Source organism: Nuphar pumila, chromosome 12 (genome assembly GCF_984573655.1).
Source record: "Nuphar pumila chromosome 12, dmNupPumi1.hap1.1, whole genome shotgun sequence".
NCBI classification, from domain to species: domain Eukaryota; kingdom Viridiplantae; phylum Streptophyta; class Magnoliopsida; order Nymphaeales; family Nymphaeaceae; genus Nuphar; species Nuphar pumila.
Genome location: NC_143260.1, coordinates 23,736,557 through 23,762,976, shown reverse-complemented (window position 1 = coordinate 23,762,976; position 26,420 = coordinate 23,736,557). Strand labels below are relative to the sequence as shown.

At 35.4% G+C, this 26,420-nt stretch overlaps 1 protein-coding gene across 1 annotated transcript; it reads left to right on the top strand.

The window, feature by feature from the left end:
* The first annotated feature begins 275 nt into the window (after positions 1–275).
* On the top strand, positions 276–23,941 carry LOC149820321 (small ribosomal subunit protein bS20c-like). Its single transcript, XM_089983404.1, has 3 exons — positions 276–503; positions 728–897; positions 23,508–23,941. The coding sequence occupies exons 1-3, from the start codon at positions 353–355 to the stop codon at positions 23,727–23,729; spliced, it is 543 nt and encodes a 180-aa protein (XP_089839530.1). The 5' UTR covers positions 276–352; the 3' UTR covers positions 23,730–23,941.
* The last annotated feature ends 2,479 nt before the right edge of the window (positions 23,942–26,420 follow it).

Sequence of the window (26,420 nt, the reverse complement as noted above, 5' to 3'; positions counted from 1 at the left end):
GTGTCTGAACCAGACCCGACCCATTCACACCCCTAAACACCAAGCTTTTGACCAACTTTGGACATGACTCGACCCGGGGATGCAAATGGCTTGGATTCAGGATTGTGGTATTCTCAATTTTTGGCTGTTGTAAATCTGGCCCGATCCGGACTCCTACATGTATTTAGCTGTTCCGGATCCAAACCGTTTGCATCGCGGTTTGTTAAGCCTATTTGGGTTCGGGTCTTTATACTACTGGTTCAGACCAACTCAAATACTTTTCGCTCCTTGTTTGAGGATAACCAGGAGAGAGAGAGAGAGAGAGAGAGAGAGAGAGAGAGAGAGAGAGAGAGAGAGAGAGAGAGAGAGAGAGATGGCTCTGCAACTCTTCTCACCCTGTTTTGCAGTCTCAGCCAAGCCTAAACCCCTCGGTGGAGTCTGCTCGATACATTTCCCAACCAATTCCCTCTCTTTCCGATCCCTCGGCTTCTCCGCTAACCTTCAGCGCAATCCATTCCATCGAGGTAAATTTCACTTCCCTCGTTATTTCTTCCGTTTTTCGTGATACCAATCTCCCCAAAACACGTATAATCACGTATACGATACACAATTCGTGGTTTTTTTGAGGTTCACTTTGAGTTCTATGGTGAATTAGAACGACAGTTTATAGCTTCTATTACTACTACTACTACTACTACTACTACTACTACTACTACTACTACTACTACTACTACTACTACTTCTGTAGGCACATTGTGTTCTAGAGGAATCAGTATAGCGCATCGGAGAATTTCTGTTGTTTGCGAGGTGGGTTCGAGGAAGAAGCCCGATTCGGCTGCGAAAAGAGCTCGGCAGGCTGAGAAGAGGCGAGTTTACAACAAAGCTAGGAAATCCGAAATCAAAACCAGGATGAAGAAGGTATGGAAAAACTTTCTTTTGGGTATTTCTAGTACAAATTTTTGCTTTTCCTTTTTACCCCGGTTCGGTGAACGTAATGTGTTTTACGTGCTAATGTTACTTGTGCATATTATGGGTTCCAGAGAAGATGGTTGTGACGATTTTAATGGGAGGGATATTATCTTTGTGGTGGTCCTTTTGTGATGGTTATTAATTGTTGGGTATTTGAAGGGTTTGATTTATGGTGGCTTGAAAAACAAAATTACGCCATATCACTGTAATTGTCTCTATGGATTTTGATTTTAATGTGACTTGTGTTTTTAGTAATGGTGACTAATTCCCTATGATTTTTGGCATAGAGGAAATTTGAAGGATGAGCTCAACATATATTCTGAAATGGCTAGGTGAACCATTGTAGTAATGGTGAGTTATTTCCCAAGTTTCTATTATGCATGTTGATGGCTTAAATGGGTGGACTAGTTGGAGAAAATCCAGTTTCCTGATTGCGTTGGATGGCTCAAACCAGGATGAACTCTACCTCATGATTCAGTGCTCAATATTTTCTGTGTAACCTATCATTATTCTGTGCAATCAATGGGCTGATTTCAGTTTGAATTAAGATGATGTGCAGAACACCTCATCTTCAATATAAATTTGGTTATATTAAAGTAAAAGAAATTTTTCACACCCGTTTTAGCTCTTTTTCTGCATGATGATAACTAATGAGTTCATTTTCTGTCAGTGAAGATTCATGTATTAAGTGTATTCAAAAGAAAGGTCTGCTTAGTATCAAACATTCTGAATCCTCCTTTCATCTCTTTATTGGGGTCGTGTAGTGCCCTATTTAGTCTCGATCTGAATGTATGGGTTGAGCAGATAATATGGACTATATCACATCCTACCAAAACTATTCTTGTATTCCATGAGATTGGCCAGGAACATCCACTTGACCTGTGGAATAAATAGAGAAAAACCTTACCTGAACATGCATAGGTGTAGTCTCCTAAGCTGCAACTTCATTTATATGCTTGAAGGGATGCATGGTAGATTTAAGAATGTTTGTATGAAGCAGGAGTAGTTCTGTGGCTTGCCATTTTTCATGGGGATTGGTGCATAAATGGACTGCGAATGTGATGGATGTCAATAAGAGCTCAATGAAGGTTGTTCTAATACAATAGGATACCCTTGTTTTAGATTGATGGAGGTTCATTTCTAATATCTGACAAGAGGCAGAGGAATCAACCCGAAGTAGCCCTGGAGTTGGTGAGTTTTTGTATAGCGAGAGCTATATAATTTGATAAAATTGAAGCTTTTGAATAGCTTGTTCATTAAGAACTTCAATTCAGAGGAGAATCTATCAAATTCATGGAAAAGCTGGATCTCTCTTTGGAGTCCTCATTCTAGGGAAACAAGTTTGCTGGTTAAGTTATTTTTCTTTTTCATTTTATTTTTTCAGTAGACTTGGTGCCACCACATGGATTTTCAAGGATAAACCACTAGACTGTTCAACTGAATCATGTAGTTTACTTTCCCCTTTTGTATATAGTCTTCGAGTGGGAAATGCACATACTTTTTATAAATAAATTAGTAAGGGCCTCACTAGTCTTGTGTACTGAAAGTTGGTAGATGAGGACTTGGATGCAATTCCTGATGAGGTCGGAGAAATTAAAGTGAAACTCAAAAGTACATTTATTGACATAAAATGTAAAACCATAATAGCCTTCTTGGATGAGGATTACGTGATCTGGGCTGTTATCACCTAGCTGGAACTAGTTGACCAAAGGTGGGCTCATTGGGCTGACTGGTCACAAGGAACTTGCTTACACATTGTTTAGGCTACTACTGTAACGCCCCCAAAATTTTAACCTTAATATTTTTCAAATATTAAAATTTTGAGACCATTTTTTTTATATAAGTATAAGTAAATCAGATCTTATAACGCGGAAACAATTTTAAAAAACGATTAAGACTTTGGATGGGGTTACACTAAAGATATCAATCAAATCAAAATATATGGGATATACACATTTCAAACCACGTACAATATAAGACTGAAATATGAAGAGTTTTAATTTTATTTTAAATCAGAGTATAAAAACAATAGTTCAGTCTCTACGTGATCAAGTACTTAAAATAGAAAGATCATGTCTGCCAAGATTGTAAGGTAAGAGTGGACCATCGAGGATGCATCTCGATTAGTCCTTCGCTCAAACTACTCATCATACTTTACCTGCATTACCTGTCCTCCATAAAACGGGGTCAAGCTTGCTAAAGTCTGGTAGAGCAACCTAAACTCAAACTCAAAAAAACATATCAAGCATTTAAAGGTAAAAACATGATGTATTATTCATTAATCATAAAGTGATAGGTAAGAGAACAACATCTCATAAGTCCTTCATTTCAAGCATTCAAACATAAAGCATTACATCACTTACTATTCTATTCAACCTTAACTCACATCATAAAGCATAATCCATATGCATTCAAGACATACAAGTCATCACATATATATATATATATATATATATATATATATATATATATATATATATATATATATATATATATATATATATGACATTCAGATCATTGTATCATTTTCATGTGCATTCATAATTCTTATAAACAATAGGTCAAATCATATTTGACTATGCTAACGTGAAATACACACACATACTTTCTAAGTAAATCAGTTAGATATTCATGATACACATCAGTCATATGATACATAGGTGTGATATATTCACTCCAAAAATCATAATGCAATAATTTGTAATAAAACTATTTAGGCATGATGTGTCATTCACCTAATAAGTCAAAACTAGTCATTTATAGGTGTGATGTGTCATTCACCTATATGCTAACATGAGCATTACAATCATAACCACATATCAAGATCTAAAATCGATAAATGTCTGATTCTTACATCCGAGTTATAATCGTATTATGGAAAGTGCATGTTCACGTACGCATGAATAGAATTCATGTTTTGTTTATGCATGCTTCAAGGTTTAATCTACGAACATATGTGATAAATTTGCAGGTTTTACAACTACCTTGTTCACTTTGTATATAGTTATCCCTAGCTTTCCTTGATAAGAAAATAAAAGATTTGGTCGTCTAATGATTATTATTGCTGTTTTGAATATATCATAAACAATTGTATTAAAAAAATATTGCTATTGTCTCACTTTGAAATTATTAGGAAGCTATTGTTCTACCTTTTAAGATTGTTAACACTTTGCAAATGATATTCTTGAATGGCTTGTTTGAATTACAGTTGTTAATATCTTTTAAAATGTGGCTGTACAGTCCCTTTTCTATGCTCTATGGAAATGGAAACCTTTATTATTGTGTAACCAAAATTTTTGGTTGGCACTATTAGTCACTCGGTACTGTTTGTTACTTTATGATTAAATAAGGTGCTGTGAAAGTTTTGCATGCACATGCATCTGTTAAATTGTAATTTATAAGACAATGTATTTTCTACATATATTTTATATATATAAAAGAAGATACATATACATATATATATTTCATATATATGTACATGTATCCATTACTTGTATATATAAAATATATATTTCTTTCTTGTATTGGCTGTAGGGGTATTTTAGTCATTTCTATATTTTATGCATATTCATGTTTTTGAATATGATTGTAATTTCTCCTTTTTATTTTTTCTTATTTTTGTAATTTTTTCATTTCTTATTTTTGTTTTTTTTATATAATGTTTTAGTGGTTGACTGTGTACAGTGAACAACAGTCAGCCACTGACTGTGTACACAGTTTTAAAAAGATAGACGTTGGGCTGATTCTCAACGTCTCTGATAAGAGCCGTTGGGAATAGCTCAACGTCTCTTAAGTATGCTTATAAATAAGGGCTATGTGAGCCCATTGTATGCATGTATTACAGAAAGGAGTTATCTCCTTAAGCTTATAAACAGTGTGCATTTATTGCACTTTCTTTGGTGTAAAGCTTATAAACACTGTGCATTTATTGAACTTGTGTAAAGCTTATAAACACTGTGCATTTATTTTATGTATTGAGTATTTGAATTATCAAGTTATTTGAAAACTTGTTTGTTTGCAAGGATTCTTCACATGGTATCAGAGCAAGGTTGGAGGAAAAAAAAAGATCGTGTGGATTCTCACTTTTTTGGGTGCCTCGAAAAGCGTGCCCTCAATTTTTTTGGTGATTGAAGTGAATTTGCTTGTTCATCCAATGTTTTAGAAGACTCTTCTATCGAGAAAGGTCTAAAAATCCTTTGTGGTACGTATTCTTTTTCATCATCTCTCCTCTCTAATGGGTGAAAAAGACTCATTTTTCTCTCGGCTTCAAACTCAATGGGTCAAACTATCACGTCTGGGCTGGAAACATGGAGGCTTATATTAAAGGAAAAGTGCTTTGGGGTTATGTTCAAGGCTTGATTCCCGAACCGGAGCCAAAGATAACCTTGATGGAGAAAGGAAAAATAAAAATCCTTGAAGGCGAAGAAAGAGCCAAGGCTCTTGAAGACTACACCAAAAAGCATGAAGAATGGGAGATGAAGAATTTTAAAATCCTCTCATGGATTTTCTCATCCGTAGAAACAAGAATTGACGCCAATATTATCAAGTTTAAGAAGGCTTGTCAAGCGTGGGAGTACCTTGAGAAGATGTACACCTCTAGGGACTTGTCTCATAAATATTACCTCTAAAAGAGAGCTCTAACTCTTCATCAAGGAGAGATGACTATAAGGGAGTATTTTGCCAAACTCTCTTCTATTTGGGATGAGCTTGCTATGCTCGAACCCAAGTGGAGTGGAGAAGCCATAGAGCTTCGTCATAAACAATTGGAAGAAGATAAATTTTTTAATTTTTTGAATGGGCTTAGGCCTGAATTCGAACAAATCCGATCTTCTCTTTTATCCGTCTTCACTTCCCCCTCTCTTGAAGATGTAATTACTAAACTAAGTGAGGAAGAGACTCGTATGGGTATAAGCAAGAACAACCCAAGTGTTCTAGCTACACCTTCCTATAATGAAGAAAATGAAGAAGATAATGTCGTCTCAAGACCGGGGAGCAACTTAAGGACCTACAAGCCTCCTCATTTCAAGAATCAAAACTCAAGTGGTCAAGGAGGGAAGAAGGATTATAGCAAGCTTTTATGCCATTTTTGTAAGGAACTGGGGCATATCAAGCCTATTTGCCCAAAGTGGAAAAAGTTACTTGCCATGGCTACTACATCCCAACCTCAAAAGAAAGAGTGCTCGTCATCTTCAAATGGAGCTCTTTCATTACAACAAATCGTGGATGCACTTCAACCTCTTCTAAAATGGGCTATTTTCGGAGCCGCCATGTCAACCTCTTCTCCTCCCGGTAAGACCTCTTGGCTTTTAGAATCGGGTGCTTCTTTTCACATGACCTCAAGTTTTAGTTCTTTTTTCGAATACTCAAAAAATCCCTCTCCATCTTTTGTTTCAACTGCGGATGGAACATCACTTGAAGTAAAATGAATAAAATTTTTTGAAAAACAAGGGTTCTTTATTCTAAAAATTAGATTTATGCCCAAATTAAACTTAAATTTGCTTTCTGTTTCTCAACTCTCGGATCATGGGTGTGATATAAAGTTCTCATCTAACAAATGTTGGATACAGGATCGCCGGTCCGGGAGATTGATTGGAGAAGGCTCTAGGAAGGGCGATCTATACTATGTCGATTCCCTTTAAATTCCAAAGAACCTGTTCTGTAATGTTGTCCAACAAAAGGATATTAATGTGTGGCACAAGAGACTTGGACATCCAAATATTACAAAAATTTCTCATTTACCTTTTGTTAAAAGTCTATGTAAAAGTGATTTCACTTTTAATGACTGTATTCTTGGGAAAATGAAAAAAATGCCTTTTTGTCAAAGATCTATGTTTACAACAAGACCTTTTGAAATTATCTATTCGGATGTATAGGGACCGGCACCCGTCTTATCAAAAGGAGGCTTTACATATTATAGCATTTTTGTTGACGACTGCACGAGATATTGTTGGATTTATTTTCTTAAACACAAATATGAAGTTTTCTCGATTTTTAAAACCTATCATATGATGATTAAAAATCAATTTAATGGGAATCTAAAATTTTTTAGAACTGACTCTACTGGAGAATACCTTTCAAGTGAATTCAAAAATTATCTTGAAAGTCATGGTATTCTTCACCAAAGATCTTGTTCCAAAACCCCTCAACAAAATGGATTAGCCGAAAGGAAGTATGGACATATAATAGAAACAACTCGAACATTACTTATTTCTCAAAATATCCCAAAAGGTTTTTGGGCTGAAGCGGCTTTAGCATCTGTCTATCTGATAAATCGGCTACCTTCTAAAAACTTGAACAATATCTCGCTTTTTGAAAAATTGTATACCAAAGAACCCGACTATAGTCGGTTGATAATTTTTGGTTGCAAATGTTTCGTTCTTACTGACAAGAACGACAAGCTTTCACCAAAAGCCATTGCCTGCGCTTTTCTTGGATATTCTGAAACCCAAAAAGGGTTTCGTTGTTATGATATTAAAAATGACAAGCTATATGTTTCCAGAAATGTGAGTTTTCTGAAAAATGTTAATGGTTTTGAAAGGAGTGAACCCTTTGAATAAAACATGGATTACTCCTTTTTATTTGAAATGTTAGCACATGATGATGATAGTGATGACGATTTCATTCATAATGACATCAATGATAAAGAAGATGGCTCTTTCCATCCACCTATCTCCCAACATAGAAATGAAGGAGCATTGAGAGATCCTATAATATATACCCATAGAGATAGAAATAGTTTACGGTGGTTTGGACATATGTAAGAAGGTAGGCGTTGCACCCATTGAAAATAAGCTGAGAGAGAATCGTTTACGGTGGTTTGGACATATTCGGCGAAGGCCTAATGATGCTCCAGTTAGAAGGATGGAGAAATGGGAAAATATATTAGTTAAAAGAGGTCGGGGTAGGCCTAGGAAGACTTGGATGGAGATGATAGGAAAGGATATGAATGCTTTGAACCTCACCGAGGACATGGCGTTGGATAGAAATGATTGGAGGAAAAGGATTCATGTGGAAGACCCAAAATGAATTTCTTTTTTGGTTCATATCGCTGACCCCAATTGTTTTGGGATGAAGGCGTAGTTGTTGTTGTTGTTTTGTTAGGTCGGGGTAGGCCTAGGAAGACATGGATGGAGGTGATAAGAAAGGACATGAATGCTTTGAACCTCACCGAGGACATGACATTGGATAGAAATGAATGGAGGAGAAGGATTCATGTGGAAGACCCATAATGATTTTCTTTGTTGGTTCATATCGCCGACCCCAATTGTTTTGGGATGAAGGCGTAGTTGTTGTTGTTGTTGTTGTAGAGATAGAAATAGTTTTAGAAGTGCAATTGAAAAATTCAGTGAACCTAATAGGTCCAATTCAACAAATGATGAAAACCTACGAAGAACTGAGAGAAGTAGAAAGATGCCTTCTAGGTTTATTTCATATGATTTGTTTACTCCTAAACATAGAGTTTGTCTTAGCGCCATTCATTCCTATATAAAACCCAAAAACTTTGAAGAAGCCAAAAAAAATGATGAATGGTTGAAAGCAATGCAATGTGAGCTTTCGGCTCTCAACAGGGCAAAAACTTGGGAGTTTCAAGATCTTCTTAAGGGTAAGAAGGCAATAGGGTGTAGATGGGTATTTCAGGTAAAAACTAAGAGCGATGAATCTCTTAAAGATATAAGGCTCAATTAGTTGCAAAGGGATATAGTCAAGAATACGGGATTGACTATGAATAAACTTTTGCCCCTGTGACTCGAATGGTCACTGTTCGATGTCTCATTACCGTTGTCTTAATAAAAAAATGGAACATCTATCAAATGGATGTTAAAAGCGCTTTCCTAAATGGTGATCTGAATGAAGAGGTATATATGGATGCTCCACCATGAATGGAGACTCTCAAAGGGAAAGTGCTTCGTCTTCGAAAAGCACTTTATGGTTTAAAACAAGCCCCCAAGGCTTGGTATGATAGATTTAACTCCGTAATGTTAGAAAATGATTTTTCTTCTTGTTTCACTGACACTGCCTTATTTGTTAGAAAAACCAATGCAGGGATTGTCATTCTGCTCTTATATGTGGATGATATGCTTATAGCCGAAAGTGATTTTAAAGGGGTTAAAAACATAAAATCAATTTTGAAGGATAGGTTTGAAATATCTGATTTGAGATTTCTAACTTATTTTTTGGGTATTAAAGTAGCATACTCTCATAGAGGGTATTTTTTATCTCAAACTAAGCTTGCCTCTAAGATTATTGACCGGTCAGGTATTACAGATGATAAGGTTTGTGAAACTTCTGCTATAGTAGGAGCCAAAATAAAGATTGATGATGGTATTCCTCTCTCTGATCCCACTTCCTACAGACAGTTTGTGAGATCTTTGATGTATCTGAGTATTACTAGACTAAATATCTTTCATGCAATTGATACTGCAAGTCAGTTCCAACATGCACCAACATCAATTCATATGAGTGTCATCTTGCGGATTGTGAGATACATAAAAACCACACTAAACAAGGGAGTATTCTTATCCTCTTCTTCTGAATTAAAATTAATTGCTTATACGGACTCTGACTGGGGAGGTGACCCAAATAACCGTCACTCTACCACTGGTTTTTGTGTGTTTTTAGGAGACTTGCTGATTTCATGGAGATGTAAGAAACAACAAAAAGTGTCTCTATCCTCAACAGAAGCTGAATATTGTGTCATGACGACTACTACTATGAAAATTGTATGGATTCATCTGCTATTAGAAGACATGGGGATCTCAATAGAAGGGCCTATCAAGCTATGTTGTGATAACAAGAGTGCAATATACATTGCCAAAAATTATACTTTTCATGAGCGGACTAAACACATTGAGATGAACTGTCACTATGTTCGGGAAGCGTATCTGAAAGGAGTTATAAATCTTTCATATGTAACTTCAAAATATCAGTTGACAAATTTTTTTACCAAAGTTTTGTGTGCTCCGCAGTTCAATTTCCTCCTTGGAAAACTTTCGGTCATCTTGCCCTAAGTTTGAGGGGGGGTGTTAAATTGTAATTTATAAGACAATGTATTATATATATATTTTATATATATAAAAGAAGATACACATACATATATATATTTCATATATATGTACATGTATCCTTCTACTTGTATATATAAATATATATTTCTTTCTTGTATTGGCTGTAGGGGTATTTTAGTCATTTTTACATTTTACACATATTCATGTTTTTTAATATGATTGTAATTCCTCCTTTTTATTTTTTCTTATTTTTGTAATTTTTTCCATTTCTTATTTTTGCTTTTTTATATAATGTTTTTGGCCACTGTGTACAGTGTACAACAGTCAGCCACTGACTGGCTGTGTACACAGTTTTAAAAAGATAGACGTTGGGCTGATTCCCAACGTCTCTAATAAGAGCCGTTGGGAATAGCCCAACTTCTCTTAAGTATGCTTATAAATAAGGGCTATGTGAGCCCATTGTATGTAGCAAGGAGTTGTCTCCTTAAGCTTATAAACAGTGTGCATTTATTGCACTTTCTTTGGTGTAAAGCTTATAAACACTGTGCATTTATTGCACTTGTGTAAAGCTTATAAGCACTGTGCATTTATTTTGTGTATTGAGTATTTGAAGTATCAAGTTATTTGAAAACTTGATTGTTTTCAAGGATTCTTCACATCATCATCGTGGTAAATCAACTTATTTGCTCCAAGTAGGGCATTGCCTATAATTAATGCAGTGATCAAACCACTGAACGTCAGTCATAAGAAAAGTAGGAATTGGGTCATTACTTTGTGCAATGGCTGTCTAAAGTTAATCATCAATGCAGCATGCTGTCTTGTTGAAATCTTTTGCCTTGGGAAAGTAGGCTAAGTTAATAGGCTTGGACCAGGTCAGTGCTTGCCCCGTTGAAGTGGGACGTGAGCAGAAATAAGAGCTCTTATTGCCCTTTCCTCGTTTAGTCATATTTCACTGTGACCAACTATTGTCATTGCTGTGCTTGACGAATTGTTGCTGGAGTTTGTCAACTGATCCTAGCTATCCAAACAGATTCACCTTTGGGTGTGTTGGATTCATGTAATTGGAATCTCCATTTCTCTTGTCCTTTGTTTGCTTTAACTGTTATGCACATAGAATGGGATTCCGATTCCACTGTATTCTTGAGAATGCAATTCTCATTTTATACAAGGTAATTCAATTCTTGGAATTGAATTCCTGTTCTATTATGAACCTAAAACGCAAGCCCGATCCATCCCAGACTTCTCTCGTCTCCCCCTACTTCAACCTGGTATAGAGTAGGGTGGCCAGTGTGATGGTGATTGTTGGGCGGCCAGTGATTGGTGGCTGGAAAAGCTAGCTAGAACTAGCGGTAAGCTGCCACCTCTCTCTCTCTCTCCGATCCTCCAATCCCATCCATGGCCCTCTGGTCTTTTTCTTCTCCTCTTCTTCGATTTCTTCTTGTTTGTGTTTGCTCAACCATAAATTAGAGTGAGGAGGAAGAAGAATAAAAAGATGATCAATTTTAAGATTTCACTAATAATTTAAATCCTAATTTTCAGAAGAATGTAGAAGATGATCATTTAAATGTTCCATCATAAAGCTACCAAAACCATAAGGATCAAATTCCTCTTAACCGTGGCCTAGATAGACCTATTTGATGAAAAAATTCATTATTTTTATTTTCAGCTGGGAAAATTATAAGAGTAAGTTTTTTTTTTACCTTTTGCTAAACTTCTGTTTTTGCTTCGCTGTGATGTTTTATTTTTGTTTTTTTCCTTGTTGGATCTTACAAACAACAGCTAGAAGGATATCCTCCAGTGTCCTCTAATTTTGCAACTGGTTTGAATGATCTAATTAATGCAGAAATCCTGTTAAGTTGGAATGTTATTCTGCCCTGAGTTTTTCTCTTGTTAATTTTGATAGTCCAAGAACTTTGGCTAACAATTCATATTTCAAGTGGTTGTCTTTGCTCACTTTGTAATATTACTTCAGGGAGATATGTAAATTTAGTGGATTTTCTTTGATAATGTAAGCAGAGAATCTTGAATTACAAACTGTTTTACGGGGTTGTTATATATTTTCCTGTTATATCTGATGAAAGTTCAATATTCTATCCAATCAGTCAGAGTTGGGCTGGACCCAAATATAAAGTATGAAAACTAAAACTAGAATTAGATTCCACATTCATAATTTGCATACAAACAGAGGAAAGGGAATCCAGTTCCAATTTCATGAAGAAATACAAACAAAAGAATTGGAACCCTTGGGAATTCAATTCCAGGATTTCAATAATGATACATGATATTGGATCTGGATCCAAATCCATGTCTGGATCCAGATTCATGTGTTATTGTGTATTTTATATTTACTTTCTGTTTCCAGTTTTACCCCTCACTTAAGTCTTATGTTGTGTATTAAAGAAAGGGATAGTATTGTATTTGTACCAAATCAGTTACATAATTATTAAAAGAGGAATCATCCCACACATGTCCCAAATTGAGAAATACGCCTAGGGATTTGTGCAGCCCCTTCTCTCCTTGCTCTCTCTTTTCCTCTCTTCTTCTTCTCCTCCTATGGTGGTGCAGATCTGATTTAACATGACATCACAGCGCGTATGGTTCTGATTTGTTCGTCGAGGTAAGTCTAATAGGACTTGGCTATTACCTTTCTCTCATTTTCCTTTCTATCTTCTCTCTTTCTTGATTCTCCCTTCTTGAAAATCCCTAAATCTTGATTTTGTCCCTAGATATTTTCTTTCTCTGATTTTGCTGAATATCTGATCTAGATTTATCATTGCATAGCACTCTTATATTGCTGTATCCTTGCTGCATATCTGTTTTTCTCGTGGGTGCTCGATTTCCACGTGAATATCCTCTTTGTTTTCTCTCTTGATCTTATTTTATTCAACCCTTTTATATAAATTGATCTTGGCTGCTACAACATATTTTTCATTTCGCAACTGTTCTCTGATCTGGAAAAAAGTGCAGATCTGTTTATTATTGAAGACTGACTTTTTTCAATACAATTTCAACATCAATATATTTTCAGCAACCTGTTTGGAAAAGAAAAACAATTTTCTTATATTCTTTATCCTCTTAAAAATTGTGCCATCTTGTTGAACTTTCTTATATTTAGTTTTACCTCCTTTCTTGTTCCCTCCAATGGATTTTTCTTCTTCTTCTGTTCTTTTTGCCAGTTTTCTTAATCAACTCGTTTATGAAAAATTAACAAATTCCAATTTTCTCACATGGAAAAGACATCATTCCTTTTATCCATAGCCAAGACCTTTCAGGCCACCTGGATGGGTCAATCATGATCCCACTAGAGTTTATTGTGCAGGAAAAGAAAGATTAAAAGGGGGTTGTTGTCACTTCACATATTCAGAATGCAAATTACATATCCTGGATGAAACGTGATTAGGCACTTGTTGCCTACATCACGTCTATGTTATCTCAAGAAGTGTTGCTCGATATTCCTGATAACTACACAACTATGGAAATTTAGGCGAAGTTAGTTCAAACATATTCTCAACTCTCAGAAGCGAGAATTATGTTTTTAAATAGAGTTCCAGAATCTCAAGAAGGGCTCTGTGACTTTAATAGAGTATTTGAACAAAATGAAACAGATTCCTGACCAACTTGCTATGGTTGAGTGTAAGGTTTCGGATCAAGATAAAGTGCAACAGGTCGGAATACAATGTCATCTACATCACTTTGACCTGTTTTCCTGCGTCATCAACTTTTGAAGCATTGCATCCTAAACTACTTCAGTTTGAGATGAACTTACCAGGTATATTAGAAAGTTCTTTAGTCACAACATAGAACCATAATGTTCTCATTTCTGGGATGCAATACGAAAGAGACCAAGGGAGTATGCAAGGAGGATGAGGACGTGGACGTGGACGTGGACGTGGACATGCAGGAAATCAGTGAGGTCGTGGACTTCTTCCTCTTCCAAATGTTCCACCTTTAGCCGCCAAATGTTCCACCTTTAGCCAATCACGGTAAAAAGATTTTGACCTGTTTTATTTGCAAAAAGTGAGGTCACATCAAGGCCAATTGCTAGTTCAAGGACGATTCGATGAGGCCAGCGAGCAAGGAAAGCTTTCAAATAAACCAAGAGGATCAAGAGAAGAGACACAAGTGCTTGTGGATAAGCAACTTTTACTGACAACTCTTGCAGGGCTGAATCTCAAACAAAATGATCAAGGAGTTTGATATGTAGATTTAAGGGCAACAAATCACATCACTGGTGCTGAAGGTAAATTTAAGAATTTGTCTCTTATTTTGGAAAATATAAAGTTATCACTGGAGATGGCACTCGCCACCCCATCACACATACTAGAAAAATTTTCATTCTCATGTCTGATTCTAGTCTTCAGTTATCCAATGTCTTTCTTATTCCTAACATAAAAAAAATCATCTCTGTTTCTAAACTAGTTGATGATACCAATTTGTGCGTCGTTTTTACTCCTTATGTTTATGTGAAGGATCTTCACATGAAGAGAACGTTCGCTTAAGGAGAGAGATTCAAGAATATGTACCTTTTTAAGGAAGATCCATCAGTAGAAGTCAAGAACAAGTCCACTGAATAGTCTACGAGTCCTTGCTTTGTCAATGAGTTTGAGTCAAATAAGCTGCATGCCTGGCACGGTCGTCTTGCACATTGTAATAAATCTTTTATTGAAAAGCTTATTTCTAGTAATTTAATTCTAATGTCAAGTTTGAGTGAAGAGTCGGACAGTCGTGTTTATCCAAGTTGTCAAATGTCCAGGAGTCATGTGTTGCTCATATCATCCATTAATAAAAAGCTTTCAAGTTATTTGAAATTATTCATTCTGATGTGTGAGCACCAACTCCCAATGTTTCTTCTTTTGGGAGTCAATACTATGTGACTTTTATTGATAACTACTCTCGGTATACCTGGATATTTTTCATGAAGCACAAGCATGCGGTTTTTAATATCTTTAATTTTTTTTATGCTATGGTTCATAATCAATTCTCTCTTCATATCCTAAAAGTTTTAGTGTGATGGTGGGGGCGAATACTCTTTGAATGACTATTGAATATCTCAAGAAAAATGGATCAATCATAGTATCTTGCCTTACTGAGAGAAAGCATAAGCACGTAGGTTAAAGTGCCTTATCTATGATGCATGAGGGCCATGTCCCTTTATTTCTTTGGACAAAGGCCTTTCATACTGTAGTCCATATCATTAATATGCTGATATGCTGCCTATGAAGATACTTTAGGATAACTCACCATATTATGATTTTTTTGGAAAGCATCCTTATTATCATTTTTTGAAGGCCTATGGATGTATTTATTATGCACACAGTGATGCTTCTTTGAGAAATAAGTTTAATAAGAAAGCATATCTTTCCAAATTTGTTGGATATGCTGATGATTATAAGAGTTACAAATGTAATGATGTTGAAAACAAGTGTATTCAAATTTCAACGAATGTTATCTTTGATGAGATGAATTTTGAGTATAAGGGTAGGGAACATGAAGAATCTAGACCTTAATCACTTGAATCCTATCAACCATGGATGAGTGAAAACTTATTTCCAACGGAATTCGGTAGATCCAACGAAGAGCACATTGAAGAAATTGACTATGAAAGTGAGGTTCAAGGACAACATAATGCAGTGTAGGAAGACGGTGATATGGGTACAACTGGTTTGCAAACAAGTGTTCATGATTCAGCCTCAGAAATCGACAGGTTCAAAGGACTCATCGCAAAAACAAAGAAACACTTGACACTCTTTTACAAGAGCAAAATGAAGCCCCTCAGTATGATCAATACCTTCGACAATGAGGAAATCCGACCAAATTCAACATCCTATTGAGAGATGGTCAATTATGAGAGTTTCAACACAGAACATCAATTATTTCTGACTGTAGTCTCAAGGCAAGAAGAACAAAAAACCTATAGTCAAGCATCTAAATCTAACAGGTGGATTGAGGCCATGAATGAAGAGATGGAGGCTTTGTATGAATGTTTTATGGGATATTGTATGAAGGCCTTTAGACAAAAATATTGTTGGATTAAAATGAGTATCAATGTTGTGAAAACTGTTTGAGGCGTAGCGAAGCGCTCCACCAAAAATTAAGGTGAGGTGTAAGCCTCGAGGTGTAAAGCGTAAGCCTCAATTTGTTTTTGAAAACTTAAAAAAAAACTTTAAAAAAATATCTAAAAAATGCTTTATTGATGAGCCAACAACCAATAAGAAATAAAAAATCTCAAATAAATATTGAAAAATATATGATTAACATATAAAAGTAACATTAATGCAACAACTTGATCTATGTAAGTATCTAAGAAATAAAATATGAGTATTCAATAAAAATTAAGTAACAAAATCTCTAATAATCAAATTTATGTAACATGTGAAAAAAACTACACAACATAACATGATTGACATGTATATATGTTTTTCACACAAATACACATAAATTTATATAATTAATTAAATATATAACATATATATAACTGAGAAACTGATTATATAACTGAGAAACTGATTATAAAATTGAGAAACTAATTATATAACTTAGAAATAGATTATATAGATGTAAAAAAACCAGTATTATAAGTATCATACCGTATCGTATGATACAGTATGATACATATCGTTACTTTGGGGGAAAACGATACGATACACACCTGTATCTTGATTCGGGTGTGTATCATATATGTATTGGATGTATCGTACGATACCCCTCCTGCATCGTACTGTATCGTATGATATGATACAATACATATATATTTTTTTTAGCGTATTTCATAAACTTGATTATTTTGTTTATGTTTTTGTAATATGAAAGTACGAGTCTTGTGGCATTGTTCTTGTGAGATATGCATACAATATTATCTATGATTCTATATTAGTTGATGTTTGATGATGTCTTATGTAGCTCATAGAGACATAAATGTGATTTTATGGTTGTATTTTGTGCAATTCATTATTATTTCATGTGTTATGATCTTTTTAGATTTTTTGCTATTTTTTCTGATTTTTCTTGGATTTTTGGAATTTTTTTTATTAAAAGTTTACGATACGTTTACGATACAATACAATATAGTGTTACTTTGGGCCCAACCGATACGGGTAACGATGCGATACTTACAACCTTGAAAAAAACTACACAAAATAACATGATTGACAGCAAAATATAACATCCTAATGTGTATGTATATCTGTTTTTCACACAAATACACATAAATTTATATAATTAATTAAATATAAACATATATGTAACTGAGAAACTGATTATATAAATGAGTAGAAACATATTGTACATGAATTATATAATATATATGTAATATACACCTGTCCAATTATATAACTGAAAAACAGATTATATAACTGAGTAGAAATAGATTATACATGAATTATATAATATATATGTAATATCTATAACGAAATATACAAAAGTATAACCAAGAGCCACTATGGGCTTACAAGATTGCAAACACAAGAAGTGTAGAAGCACAAGTCCACTAAGGGGACAATACACAATCCAATATTGGCAATAACAAGAACACAACAATCTAACAAATTATAGGATTTATTGAACAAATGCTTAACACAAGCATTGAAAATATAACAGGGGTTTAACCCCTATTTATAAACAATACAGCCATAAAGAGAGGCTATTGGGAGCTCCCAAGAAGTCGTTGGGAGATCCCAATGGTCATAAGTATTACCGTTGGAGAGCCCCAACAATTCTTTGGGAGAATGCCCAAAGAGGCCTTGGTCTTTTGGTAAAAGAACCAAAAATAAAATAAAGGAAAAATAAAAGACTTTCCCTAGAGGACAGATTCTATTACAAGGAAAAAAGACCAAAATACTCCTAACAATAACAAAAAATAAAAAGATGTAAAAACATACTATATATATAAGTATATATATACATATATTTTAACAATATAGACCTGTCCAAACACAAAATATATATGTATATAACTGAAAATGGAAAAAAGGAAAAAGAAGAAGAAAAACAAAAAGAGTGGCGGGCGAGAGCTCAGAAGAGGAGAAAAAAAAATAATAGGAAAAAAAAGAAAAGGGAAGAGGAAAGAAAAAGAGGAAAAAAGAAAAAAAATTGTACCTTGGGTTGATGGGGGTCCTTCTTTTCGCAGTGAGAGAGGAGAGCGATACCTTTTTTCTTCTTCTTCCTTTCGGCAGAAAGAGAGGGAGAGGGAGAGGGAGAGGGAGAGGGAGAGACAAGGGTCTTCTTCTTCCTTTTGGCCTTCCTTTCGATAGAGAGAGATAGATAGACGGGGAGTGAGAGCGAGAGACGAGAGAGCAGGGAGAGCAAGAAAGCAGGGAGAGACGAGAGAAAGAGAAAGAGAGGGAGGCCCCCGACCCTAATTAGGGTCAGGACCCCTCTCTAATTGTTCCCAAAATTTGGTTAAATGGGGGCTTTGAACCCCATTTGACTCATTAATTAAAGGGGTGCGCCCCGCCCTGAGGCATACGCCTCAAGGCGTATACGCTTTTTTTGCTATGCCTCAAGGCATAAGGGCTCTCACCTTGATGCGAGGCACACTTTTTGCGCCTTGAGGTGCGTTTTTAACAACACTGGTTGAGTGTTTTGGATTAGAAAATACCAAGCTCTATTTTATTCTGTGACAATCAAAGTGTGATTAAGATTTCTCTTAATCCAATTCAACATGGAAGAACAAAGCATATCAAGATAGACTACCATTTCATCGTAAGAAAGATAGAAAATGGTGAAATTGAAGCTAAGTTTATTGGGACAAAAGATCAAGTAACAAACTTGTTCATAAAGGGATTGAGCAAACAACGATTTTGGTATTTGAAAAGCAAGTTGTCCTTGATTCTCTCCATGTACAACTTGAGGGAGGCTAATGAGACGTGATATTGGATTTGGATCTAGATCCAAATTGACTTGTTACTGTGTATTTTATATTTACTTTTTGTTTCCAATTTTGCCACTCACTTAAGTTTTATGTTGTGTATTAAGAAAGGGTAATATTGTATTTGTACCAAAAAAATTGCAAAATTAGTAAAAGAAGAATCATCCCACACGTCCCACATTAATGTGCCTGGGGATTTGTGCAGCCCCTTCTCTCCTTGTTTTCTATTTTCCTCTCTTCTTCTCCTTCGATGGTGGTGCAAATATGATTTAACATTCAATTCCTTAAATTGGATTCCCCACAATTCTTTGAATCCAAAGACACCCTTTTTGGAATGAAGTGTCGTAAATTCTCCAGAATCATTCTACATCTACCTTGTTGCTTGAATATGATGAATTGTAATTTCATTAAGATCAAATACTCATGTACGGGTATGAGTACGGGTGCGGGTACGACGCAACAATTCCAAAAAATGTGGATACGGGGACACGACATTATACATATTAAAAAAATTACTTAAATATCAAATAAATATCCAAAATCAAAATCTATTATTCCAACTAGACAACACAAATTAATTTAACATTTAACAACCGACTAAACTAGTAACAGAACATGATAACAACTTTTATTCAAAGAATCAAAATTCAATAACAAGTAAAGCTACAACTACAACTACAACTAACAAATTAACATTTATGAAACAAGTTATAACAAGCTAATAACAATTTTTAGATAAATAAATAATAGACATAATACCTAACAATTAACACTTAGCAAACAAAATTATAGAAAAACATTCATAAACATAGTATCAAGTATCAATTATCAAGTTAACAAATAACACACTTACCAAAAAGACAAGTCCAAAAATCCCAAAAGTCCATAACAAAAACATCAAGGCTCGTCTATCAATGGATGATGGAAGAACTAGATTATCTGATTCCAAGTCAAAATCTTCGGCTTGTTATACAAGTATAACTGAAAAACACCTTAAAACAAAAAAAAAAAACTGAAAAACTTAAAAAAAACTGAAAGAGGGAAATCGAGAGGGAGACAGAGATGGGGAAGACAAGGGCAAGAAAGAGGGGGAAACGAGAGAGAGAAAGAGGGAAATCGAGAGAGGGAGAGAGATGAGAGAGGCGAGTCAAGAGAGAGACAGAGATGAGAGAGGCGAGTTGAGAGGGAGATAGAGAGAGGGACAAAGATGAGGGAGAGAGGGACAGAAATGAGAGGAGTGCTTGAGCTGTGCAGAGAGGGAAACACTTTGAGGGGCTAAGAGAGGCGACACTATGAGGGGAGGAGCGATGTTGCGAGGGGTTGAGAGAGGCGGCACTGCGAGGGCGGAAAGAGACGAGAGAGAGGGAGTCAAGGGGGTTCTTTAAAAAAATCCGACACGGGTCAAGTTTTTTTGGACCCGACCAGACTCAGTGCAAGACCCGATCTGCAGCATACCCACACTGTGTTCGGTGGTGGTACCCATGTTGACATGGGTACAACACCTTAAATGGAGTGTTCATGTTACATAGCATGTAAGCTTAATTGTGAATCAAGGATATGGGGTGTTTTGTGTCTGCTAGGTCCAAAAGGTGTGTGTTTAAGCATTTATATGTCGCAATGCCATGCATAAATGAATAAAAAATCAATATAAAATAGTTTATACTTTTGTAATAAAAACTCTCACTCTCATCAGGTTCCTAATCATTGAACATGACTTACTGATCTTGATTTGGGGAACCTTATAAGAGGAAGTCCCATCTCCTCTCCTTTACTCCCATGTCTTCAGTTCACATGGTTGTTGTCCTTGTGATTATGATGTATTTCTAGTTTTATATTTCTCAAATAGGCTCTGACTTCACATATTTTTTCTCTCCCTTTAAAATTTCAAAATTTTCTAAGGAGTTAAAGTTGTAATGCTCTTTTTTTTTGTATCCTTGGTGACTTTGAACCAGGGTTATCGGAAGCGCCATAGGGCATGGGGGAAGTGCGTTTCGGAAGTGCGGAACGTGGCACTTTCGAAACGTGCTGGGAAGCACCCAAAAAAATTGGGAAGCACGCTTTCCATTTAGGGGAAACACGCTTCCTAATTTAGGGGAACCACACTTCCCATTTATAGGAAGCTCGCTTCCCAATTTAGGGGAAGCACGCTTCTCATTTATAGGAAGCTCGCTTCTCCTTCTTTTTTCATTTTTATTTTTCTCTTTTTTTGCTTCCCCCTCGCTTCCAGTTCGCTTCCTACGTCTTTTCCAAGATGATTCCTGGTTTGCTTCTAAGTTGTCACGTGCTTCTCACTTTCTAAAATTTTGGAAGTGTCTCGCTTTCCTCTTCCGCTTCCCGAATCGCTTCCCGTTCCTGCTTCCCCGACTGTCAACTCTGTTGTGAACCATAATTTTGAGGAGTTAATTACTATTTTTTTCTGATTGAAATTTGGAAGGAATATAATCAAAATTCAGGAAAACAAAGATTGAAAATTTTAATTATCAAGTATTATATCAGTTCCAACTGCAAATGAAAGCAGAGACAAAGTCTTTCATGTTCTACTTCTCTTGATTCCTTTTATTGGCATGGGTGTGCTTAAAGATACCCCAAATTGTTTTACAACTTCTTGCACCATAAGCATCCTGTTATCTAGCTGTGGTTTATGCAAGGAATTGAAAATCATAATAGGTACAGGTGTTCAGGAGACTGCACATGTTATAGAATTTGTTCCAACTACAAGGTCCACTTGTTAGTAAGTTCATGCGATAATGAGATAGGAGGCATGCACTATTGTCACCAAGATGAAACTATGACAACAAGAGCAAGCAGTAGAAATCATTAATTTTGAAGTGGTCAACATATATGTACTATCTGTCTCAAATATAGTGACCAATGCTGAAGCAGCATTTAGTGCAATCTAGTGTGAAAATATGGGAGCCATCATTTAAACTGCATTCATAATAAGGAAAATAAAAAGGATTTGTTTCATTTTGCAATGGAGAAAATGAAAAACATACCCTTGTTTTCTTCACAAGGTTCAGACAAATGGACAACATTAATATACAGTGTGCAGCTCATTGTCCTCTCTGTTCCAATGTTCCATCCCTTTCATTCTTATCATTCTCGACATCTGATTGTGTGCTTGGAAGACAAACCTTCAAGGTTAACTTCATCCTCATTCTTATCATCATTTTCAGCTGTCATTGCCATCACCACCACTCCCATTAAAGCTTCCTCCATCATTGCATAATTTCTGATTGCTTTAATTTCTGAGTCATGTTCCTTTGTTTCTGTTTTGCTTACTCTATTAGTTGAAATATCTTATGTCAAAAGCCTAGGATGAATTTTAAAGGTACAACTTTTGTTGTCATATATGTAATTGGTGGTTTGGCTTGTTTACACATGGATACACAGACTCATTTCCTTAGCACAACAGTTGCACCTTGAGCAATTTTTAGTGCCTCTGACTGCATGCTGGGTCATTAGAGGCTAAATCTGAATCGTAAATGGGAAGAACAAATGCATAGCAACAAATTGGAGAAAAAGGCCCTAAAGAGATATTTTACCTAGTGGAGGGTTGAGTGGTACATATCAACACCGCACCTCTGCCCTTCAAAAAGACCAAGCCACAACCATCTAATGAGAAACTGTACCGGTCAATTAAACAAATAATGCTATCCAGAGCATTTATTGCTGGACTTGATTTCCCTCTAAGGATGAAATTTGCTAGATAAATGTCCTCATTAGGGAGGTATAAACTGGAACTTTGAATATGGAAAACAACTAAACAAGTTATGATATGCTTTTTGTGAGGCCAGATGTTATGCATAGGTTTCTTTGCATTCTTTATATAACATTTCCTTCTAGATTAAAGTAAATTTGCAATGATGCTTTTCCAGTTCTTAGTTTCTTACGTTTTCCAAAATTGAGAGGAATTTGAGTTGGTTAATGCTTCCGTTACATGACTCCTTGTTATGTGTACCCATGTGCTTTTCATTGTTCTGCTATTGTCAGTATCTGAAGTAAATTACTTTTTTTTTTGTGTTTGCCTTGTGTATTAAATGACTTGAAACAAGCAAAAAGTACCTGAAAATCTGACATGTTATGTACTTATCTGTGAATATGAGTTTACAAAGTCTATTGCACTCGATGATTTGGTGTCTGATTATTAAGAACACCCCACACGGGACATGCTGCTTGGGAGCTTTCTCTTTGTTTGTTTCATTCTGCCATGTCTAGGGATGGCTATCTGGAGGAGACACATTTGGTTGCTCATCTGGCATGCACGTCCATACTCCATAGATGTGCTGCACATGAATACAAACACCATGTGAGCATTGATGTGCCTAGTTTTATATTTATATGTAATGTATGTTATCATGCTTCCAAACTCCTAGTGTTTCATTAATTGTGGGGTTATATATGAAAATGGATTGCAATTTTTCCTGTATGGGATGTTCCTGTGGGTTACAGTTACAGCCACTAAGCAACAACATGAATCTCCTATTGTTGAATGTTATTGAATCAGGCAGTTGTCAAAGTAATTTTGGGTGATACTGTGGAATCCAGTCATTGTACATTAGAAACTTCAGCGGTTTGACAATTGAAATTGTTGTCCACTTTGATGATTTTCAACTCATCTTTAGGCTTTAGCTTGCCAATTGATGTCAAAATATTTGCTAATATCTTTCCCTTGTCACATTATACAGGTGTTTGATGCACTTGATGAACTTTATAAGAAGACTGATGCACAGACTGAAGAAATCTTACCTATTGAGAAACTGATCGGCGAAGCATATTCTACCATTGATAAAGCTGTGAAGGTTGGGACATTGCACAGGAACACTGGAGCGCATAGGAAGTCTCGGCTTGCAAGGAGAAAGAAGGCTGTTGAGATCCACCTTGGCTGGTATCTTCCGGTTGCAGCTTGAGAACTGTTTATATTCCAAAACAGGCTGGAAACCCTGCATCCATACTTTCTCTGACCAACTTATGATTTGGAGAAGGAAAACATCAACCCCACAAATATCTACTGCCTCTTGACTTACAATTGTGATTTGGAGTCAATTGGTTAGACCAAGTCTACAAATATTAAGACCACTTAGAGAGAATTTCCTTTTAATTTCGCTATATACTTCATCTATTATCTGTCATAAGCATAGTTACCGAAAGCTTCATAGATAGGTGGGAAGCATGCTTCCCGTAAACTCGCTTTCGAAGCGTAAAACTCCATGCTTCCGAAACTTGATAGGAATCTCAATTTTCCTATGCTTCTCCTATACTTTCCACAAGTTTCTTCCCTGTTTCTCTACATGATTCCTATGTGCTTATTTCACCCTTCTTTTCATATTTTTCATGTGTTTCCTTTCACGCTTCCCACTTCTCGTATACTTTCTTTAAACTGGCAAGCATCATTTTTAGATTTTGAAAAAAAAATAATTCTTACACTACAAAATCACAAAATTTAAGAATGATCATTTTTATTTTAGTTTTTATTCCCTTCTCCTTTGATTAGTATTTTTTTCCCATTCGATCTCATGTCACTTTTTTTATTCCTATTTTGCTTTTAAATTTATTCTTCACTTTCCGCTTCTTATAAATTTTAAAATATCTCACTTCTCACTTTCGCTTCTGCTTTCTAGTCTGGTAACCTCAGCCATGAGCCCACTATAGATCAAGATATGATTACTATTGTAATTCCTGTTTAATCGAGTCCAGGTTGGTTTAGTCAAGCATGCTTTGACAAGGAATGGGGAAGTCCTATGGTTCAAGTGGCGATGTTTGACCAAAATTGTAAATATTTATCTAAATCTGACTTTGGCAAGGAACTGATAAGTGGTCTAGCAAATGTGGTCCGAATGGAGTTTGGTAATACTGCATATTCACTGGCTCTAGATTCATTTTGATATTGCTTTTTCAAATACTGCATATTCACCGGCTCTAGATTCATTTTGATATTGCTTTTTCAAATCAAAATATCTCAAACATATAAATGATTTTCTAGATCTGTAAATATCCCAGTCTGCATAGATTGTTTTTGCATGTAAATTTTGATATAGCAATGTTAGGGGATGATTAGATTTACGAAAAATGATCGTTATGTAAAAAATGATGTGTTTCTCGAAATGTCCTATAATTTTTGAAATTCGCTCGATGTCCAATATCACAAATAACCAACTGTAAAATGGCCTTTTTAACATTCACATGTGCGAAACTCAAGAAGTTCATGAGATATATCACTTCACTCATTGGGTATTGCAAACTCTCACTTAAAAGATAGTCTACACATGTTTTGTTTTGCGGACATCACGAAGTTCACATAATAATATTTGTGAACATCCTGTTATACCCAAACCTCAAAACTTTGCCAATACCTGACTAAATTCTCCTAAATATGTGGAGTTCTTTCTAAATATACGATTTTTTTCATAAATATGCAAATTTTCTCACAAATATGTGAAGATTTACTGCAGACTTGAATGTGAATCTCCTCATATTTTTGTGAATGTCTTTACTAGCATTAATTATTGCACTTTGATATTTAAAATAAAGTTTTGATAGTAAAAAAATGATGGTTCATATTTTAAGGTTTGTTTTCTCCTTTAAAAAGTGATTGTGGAGAAGATTTTGAAATAACAAAGGGAGGATGCATAATTGAGGTGGATAAGATTTTGGAGAACATAAGAGGTGGAGATGTTGAGATGGTGAATGATGTTGATGATTCTCAGCAAAAGAAAAAGGTCTCGGTTGTAGAGAGTGCACAAAGGAAACAATTTTGCCTCAATCAGTTGCTTGAGAAAAGAGAGAGTTTGCAGTCAAAACCAATAATATGACTGCATTATGAAGCAAAAGATTGAACCTTTGATGTGACAACATGTTTGATTGAAAATGAGCCCTTAGAGGAACAAGTGCATGATCTGAGTCGAATTGCAGGATTTGTAGGTACAAGAGTTTGATTGCAAGGGTGGCAGTTTCACCTCAATCATTTGCTCGAGAGAAGAAGGTCTAAAGACAAAAACAATAACCCGACTGACATTAAAAAGCTAAAAATCAAACCCTCTAATGTTGAGCTATGTACCGTGAGTGTTTGTAACATATTCTTATTTGAATGAATGAAATGAATATATGTATGAGCAAATTCATTTTTGAATGATCGAAATGAATATATATGTATGAGTATATTCATTTTTGAAAGAATAAAATTATTATATGTATGATCACGTTAGTTTGAATGCATAAAATGAAGTTGCATAAACAAGTTATTTTCATGCATGCAAGTTTTGAGAGGTTTCAGTTTCAGGAGGTTCAAAAATTTGGTTATGCAAACTTCATACTATGTATGCAAATTTGGTTTAACAGGAAGTGCACATTTTTTATGCGAATTTTGTATTATATATGTGAACTTCATGATATCCATGAATATGATTATGCGAACTTCGTGATGTCCGCAAAAAAAAATCTTTTAAACATCCTTTTAAGTGGGAGGAAATTCATATGTTTAGGGAAAAAATTACATATATTTAAGAGGAAATTCACATATTCACATATTTTTTGTAAAACAATCCTTATTCTTAGAGCTGTCTCTCTTTGATCTGAGGTTGAAAACCTATATTTTTATAGTT

Bases quoted from the DNA above. Each gene is read 5' to 3' on its own strand.
- LOC149820321 (XM_089983404.1), top strand. From the start codon at position 353: ATGGCTCTGCAACTCTTCTCACCCTGTTTTGCAGTCTCAGCCAAGCCT. The intron at 504-727 runs GTAAATTTCACT...CTACTTCTGTAG, and splicing joins GCGCAATCCATTCCATCGAG to GCACATTGTGTTCTAGAGGA. The intron at 898-23,507 runs GTATGGAAAAAC...CACATTATACAG, and splicing joins TCAAAACCAGGATGAAGAAG to GTGTTTGATGCACTTGATGA.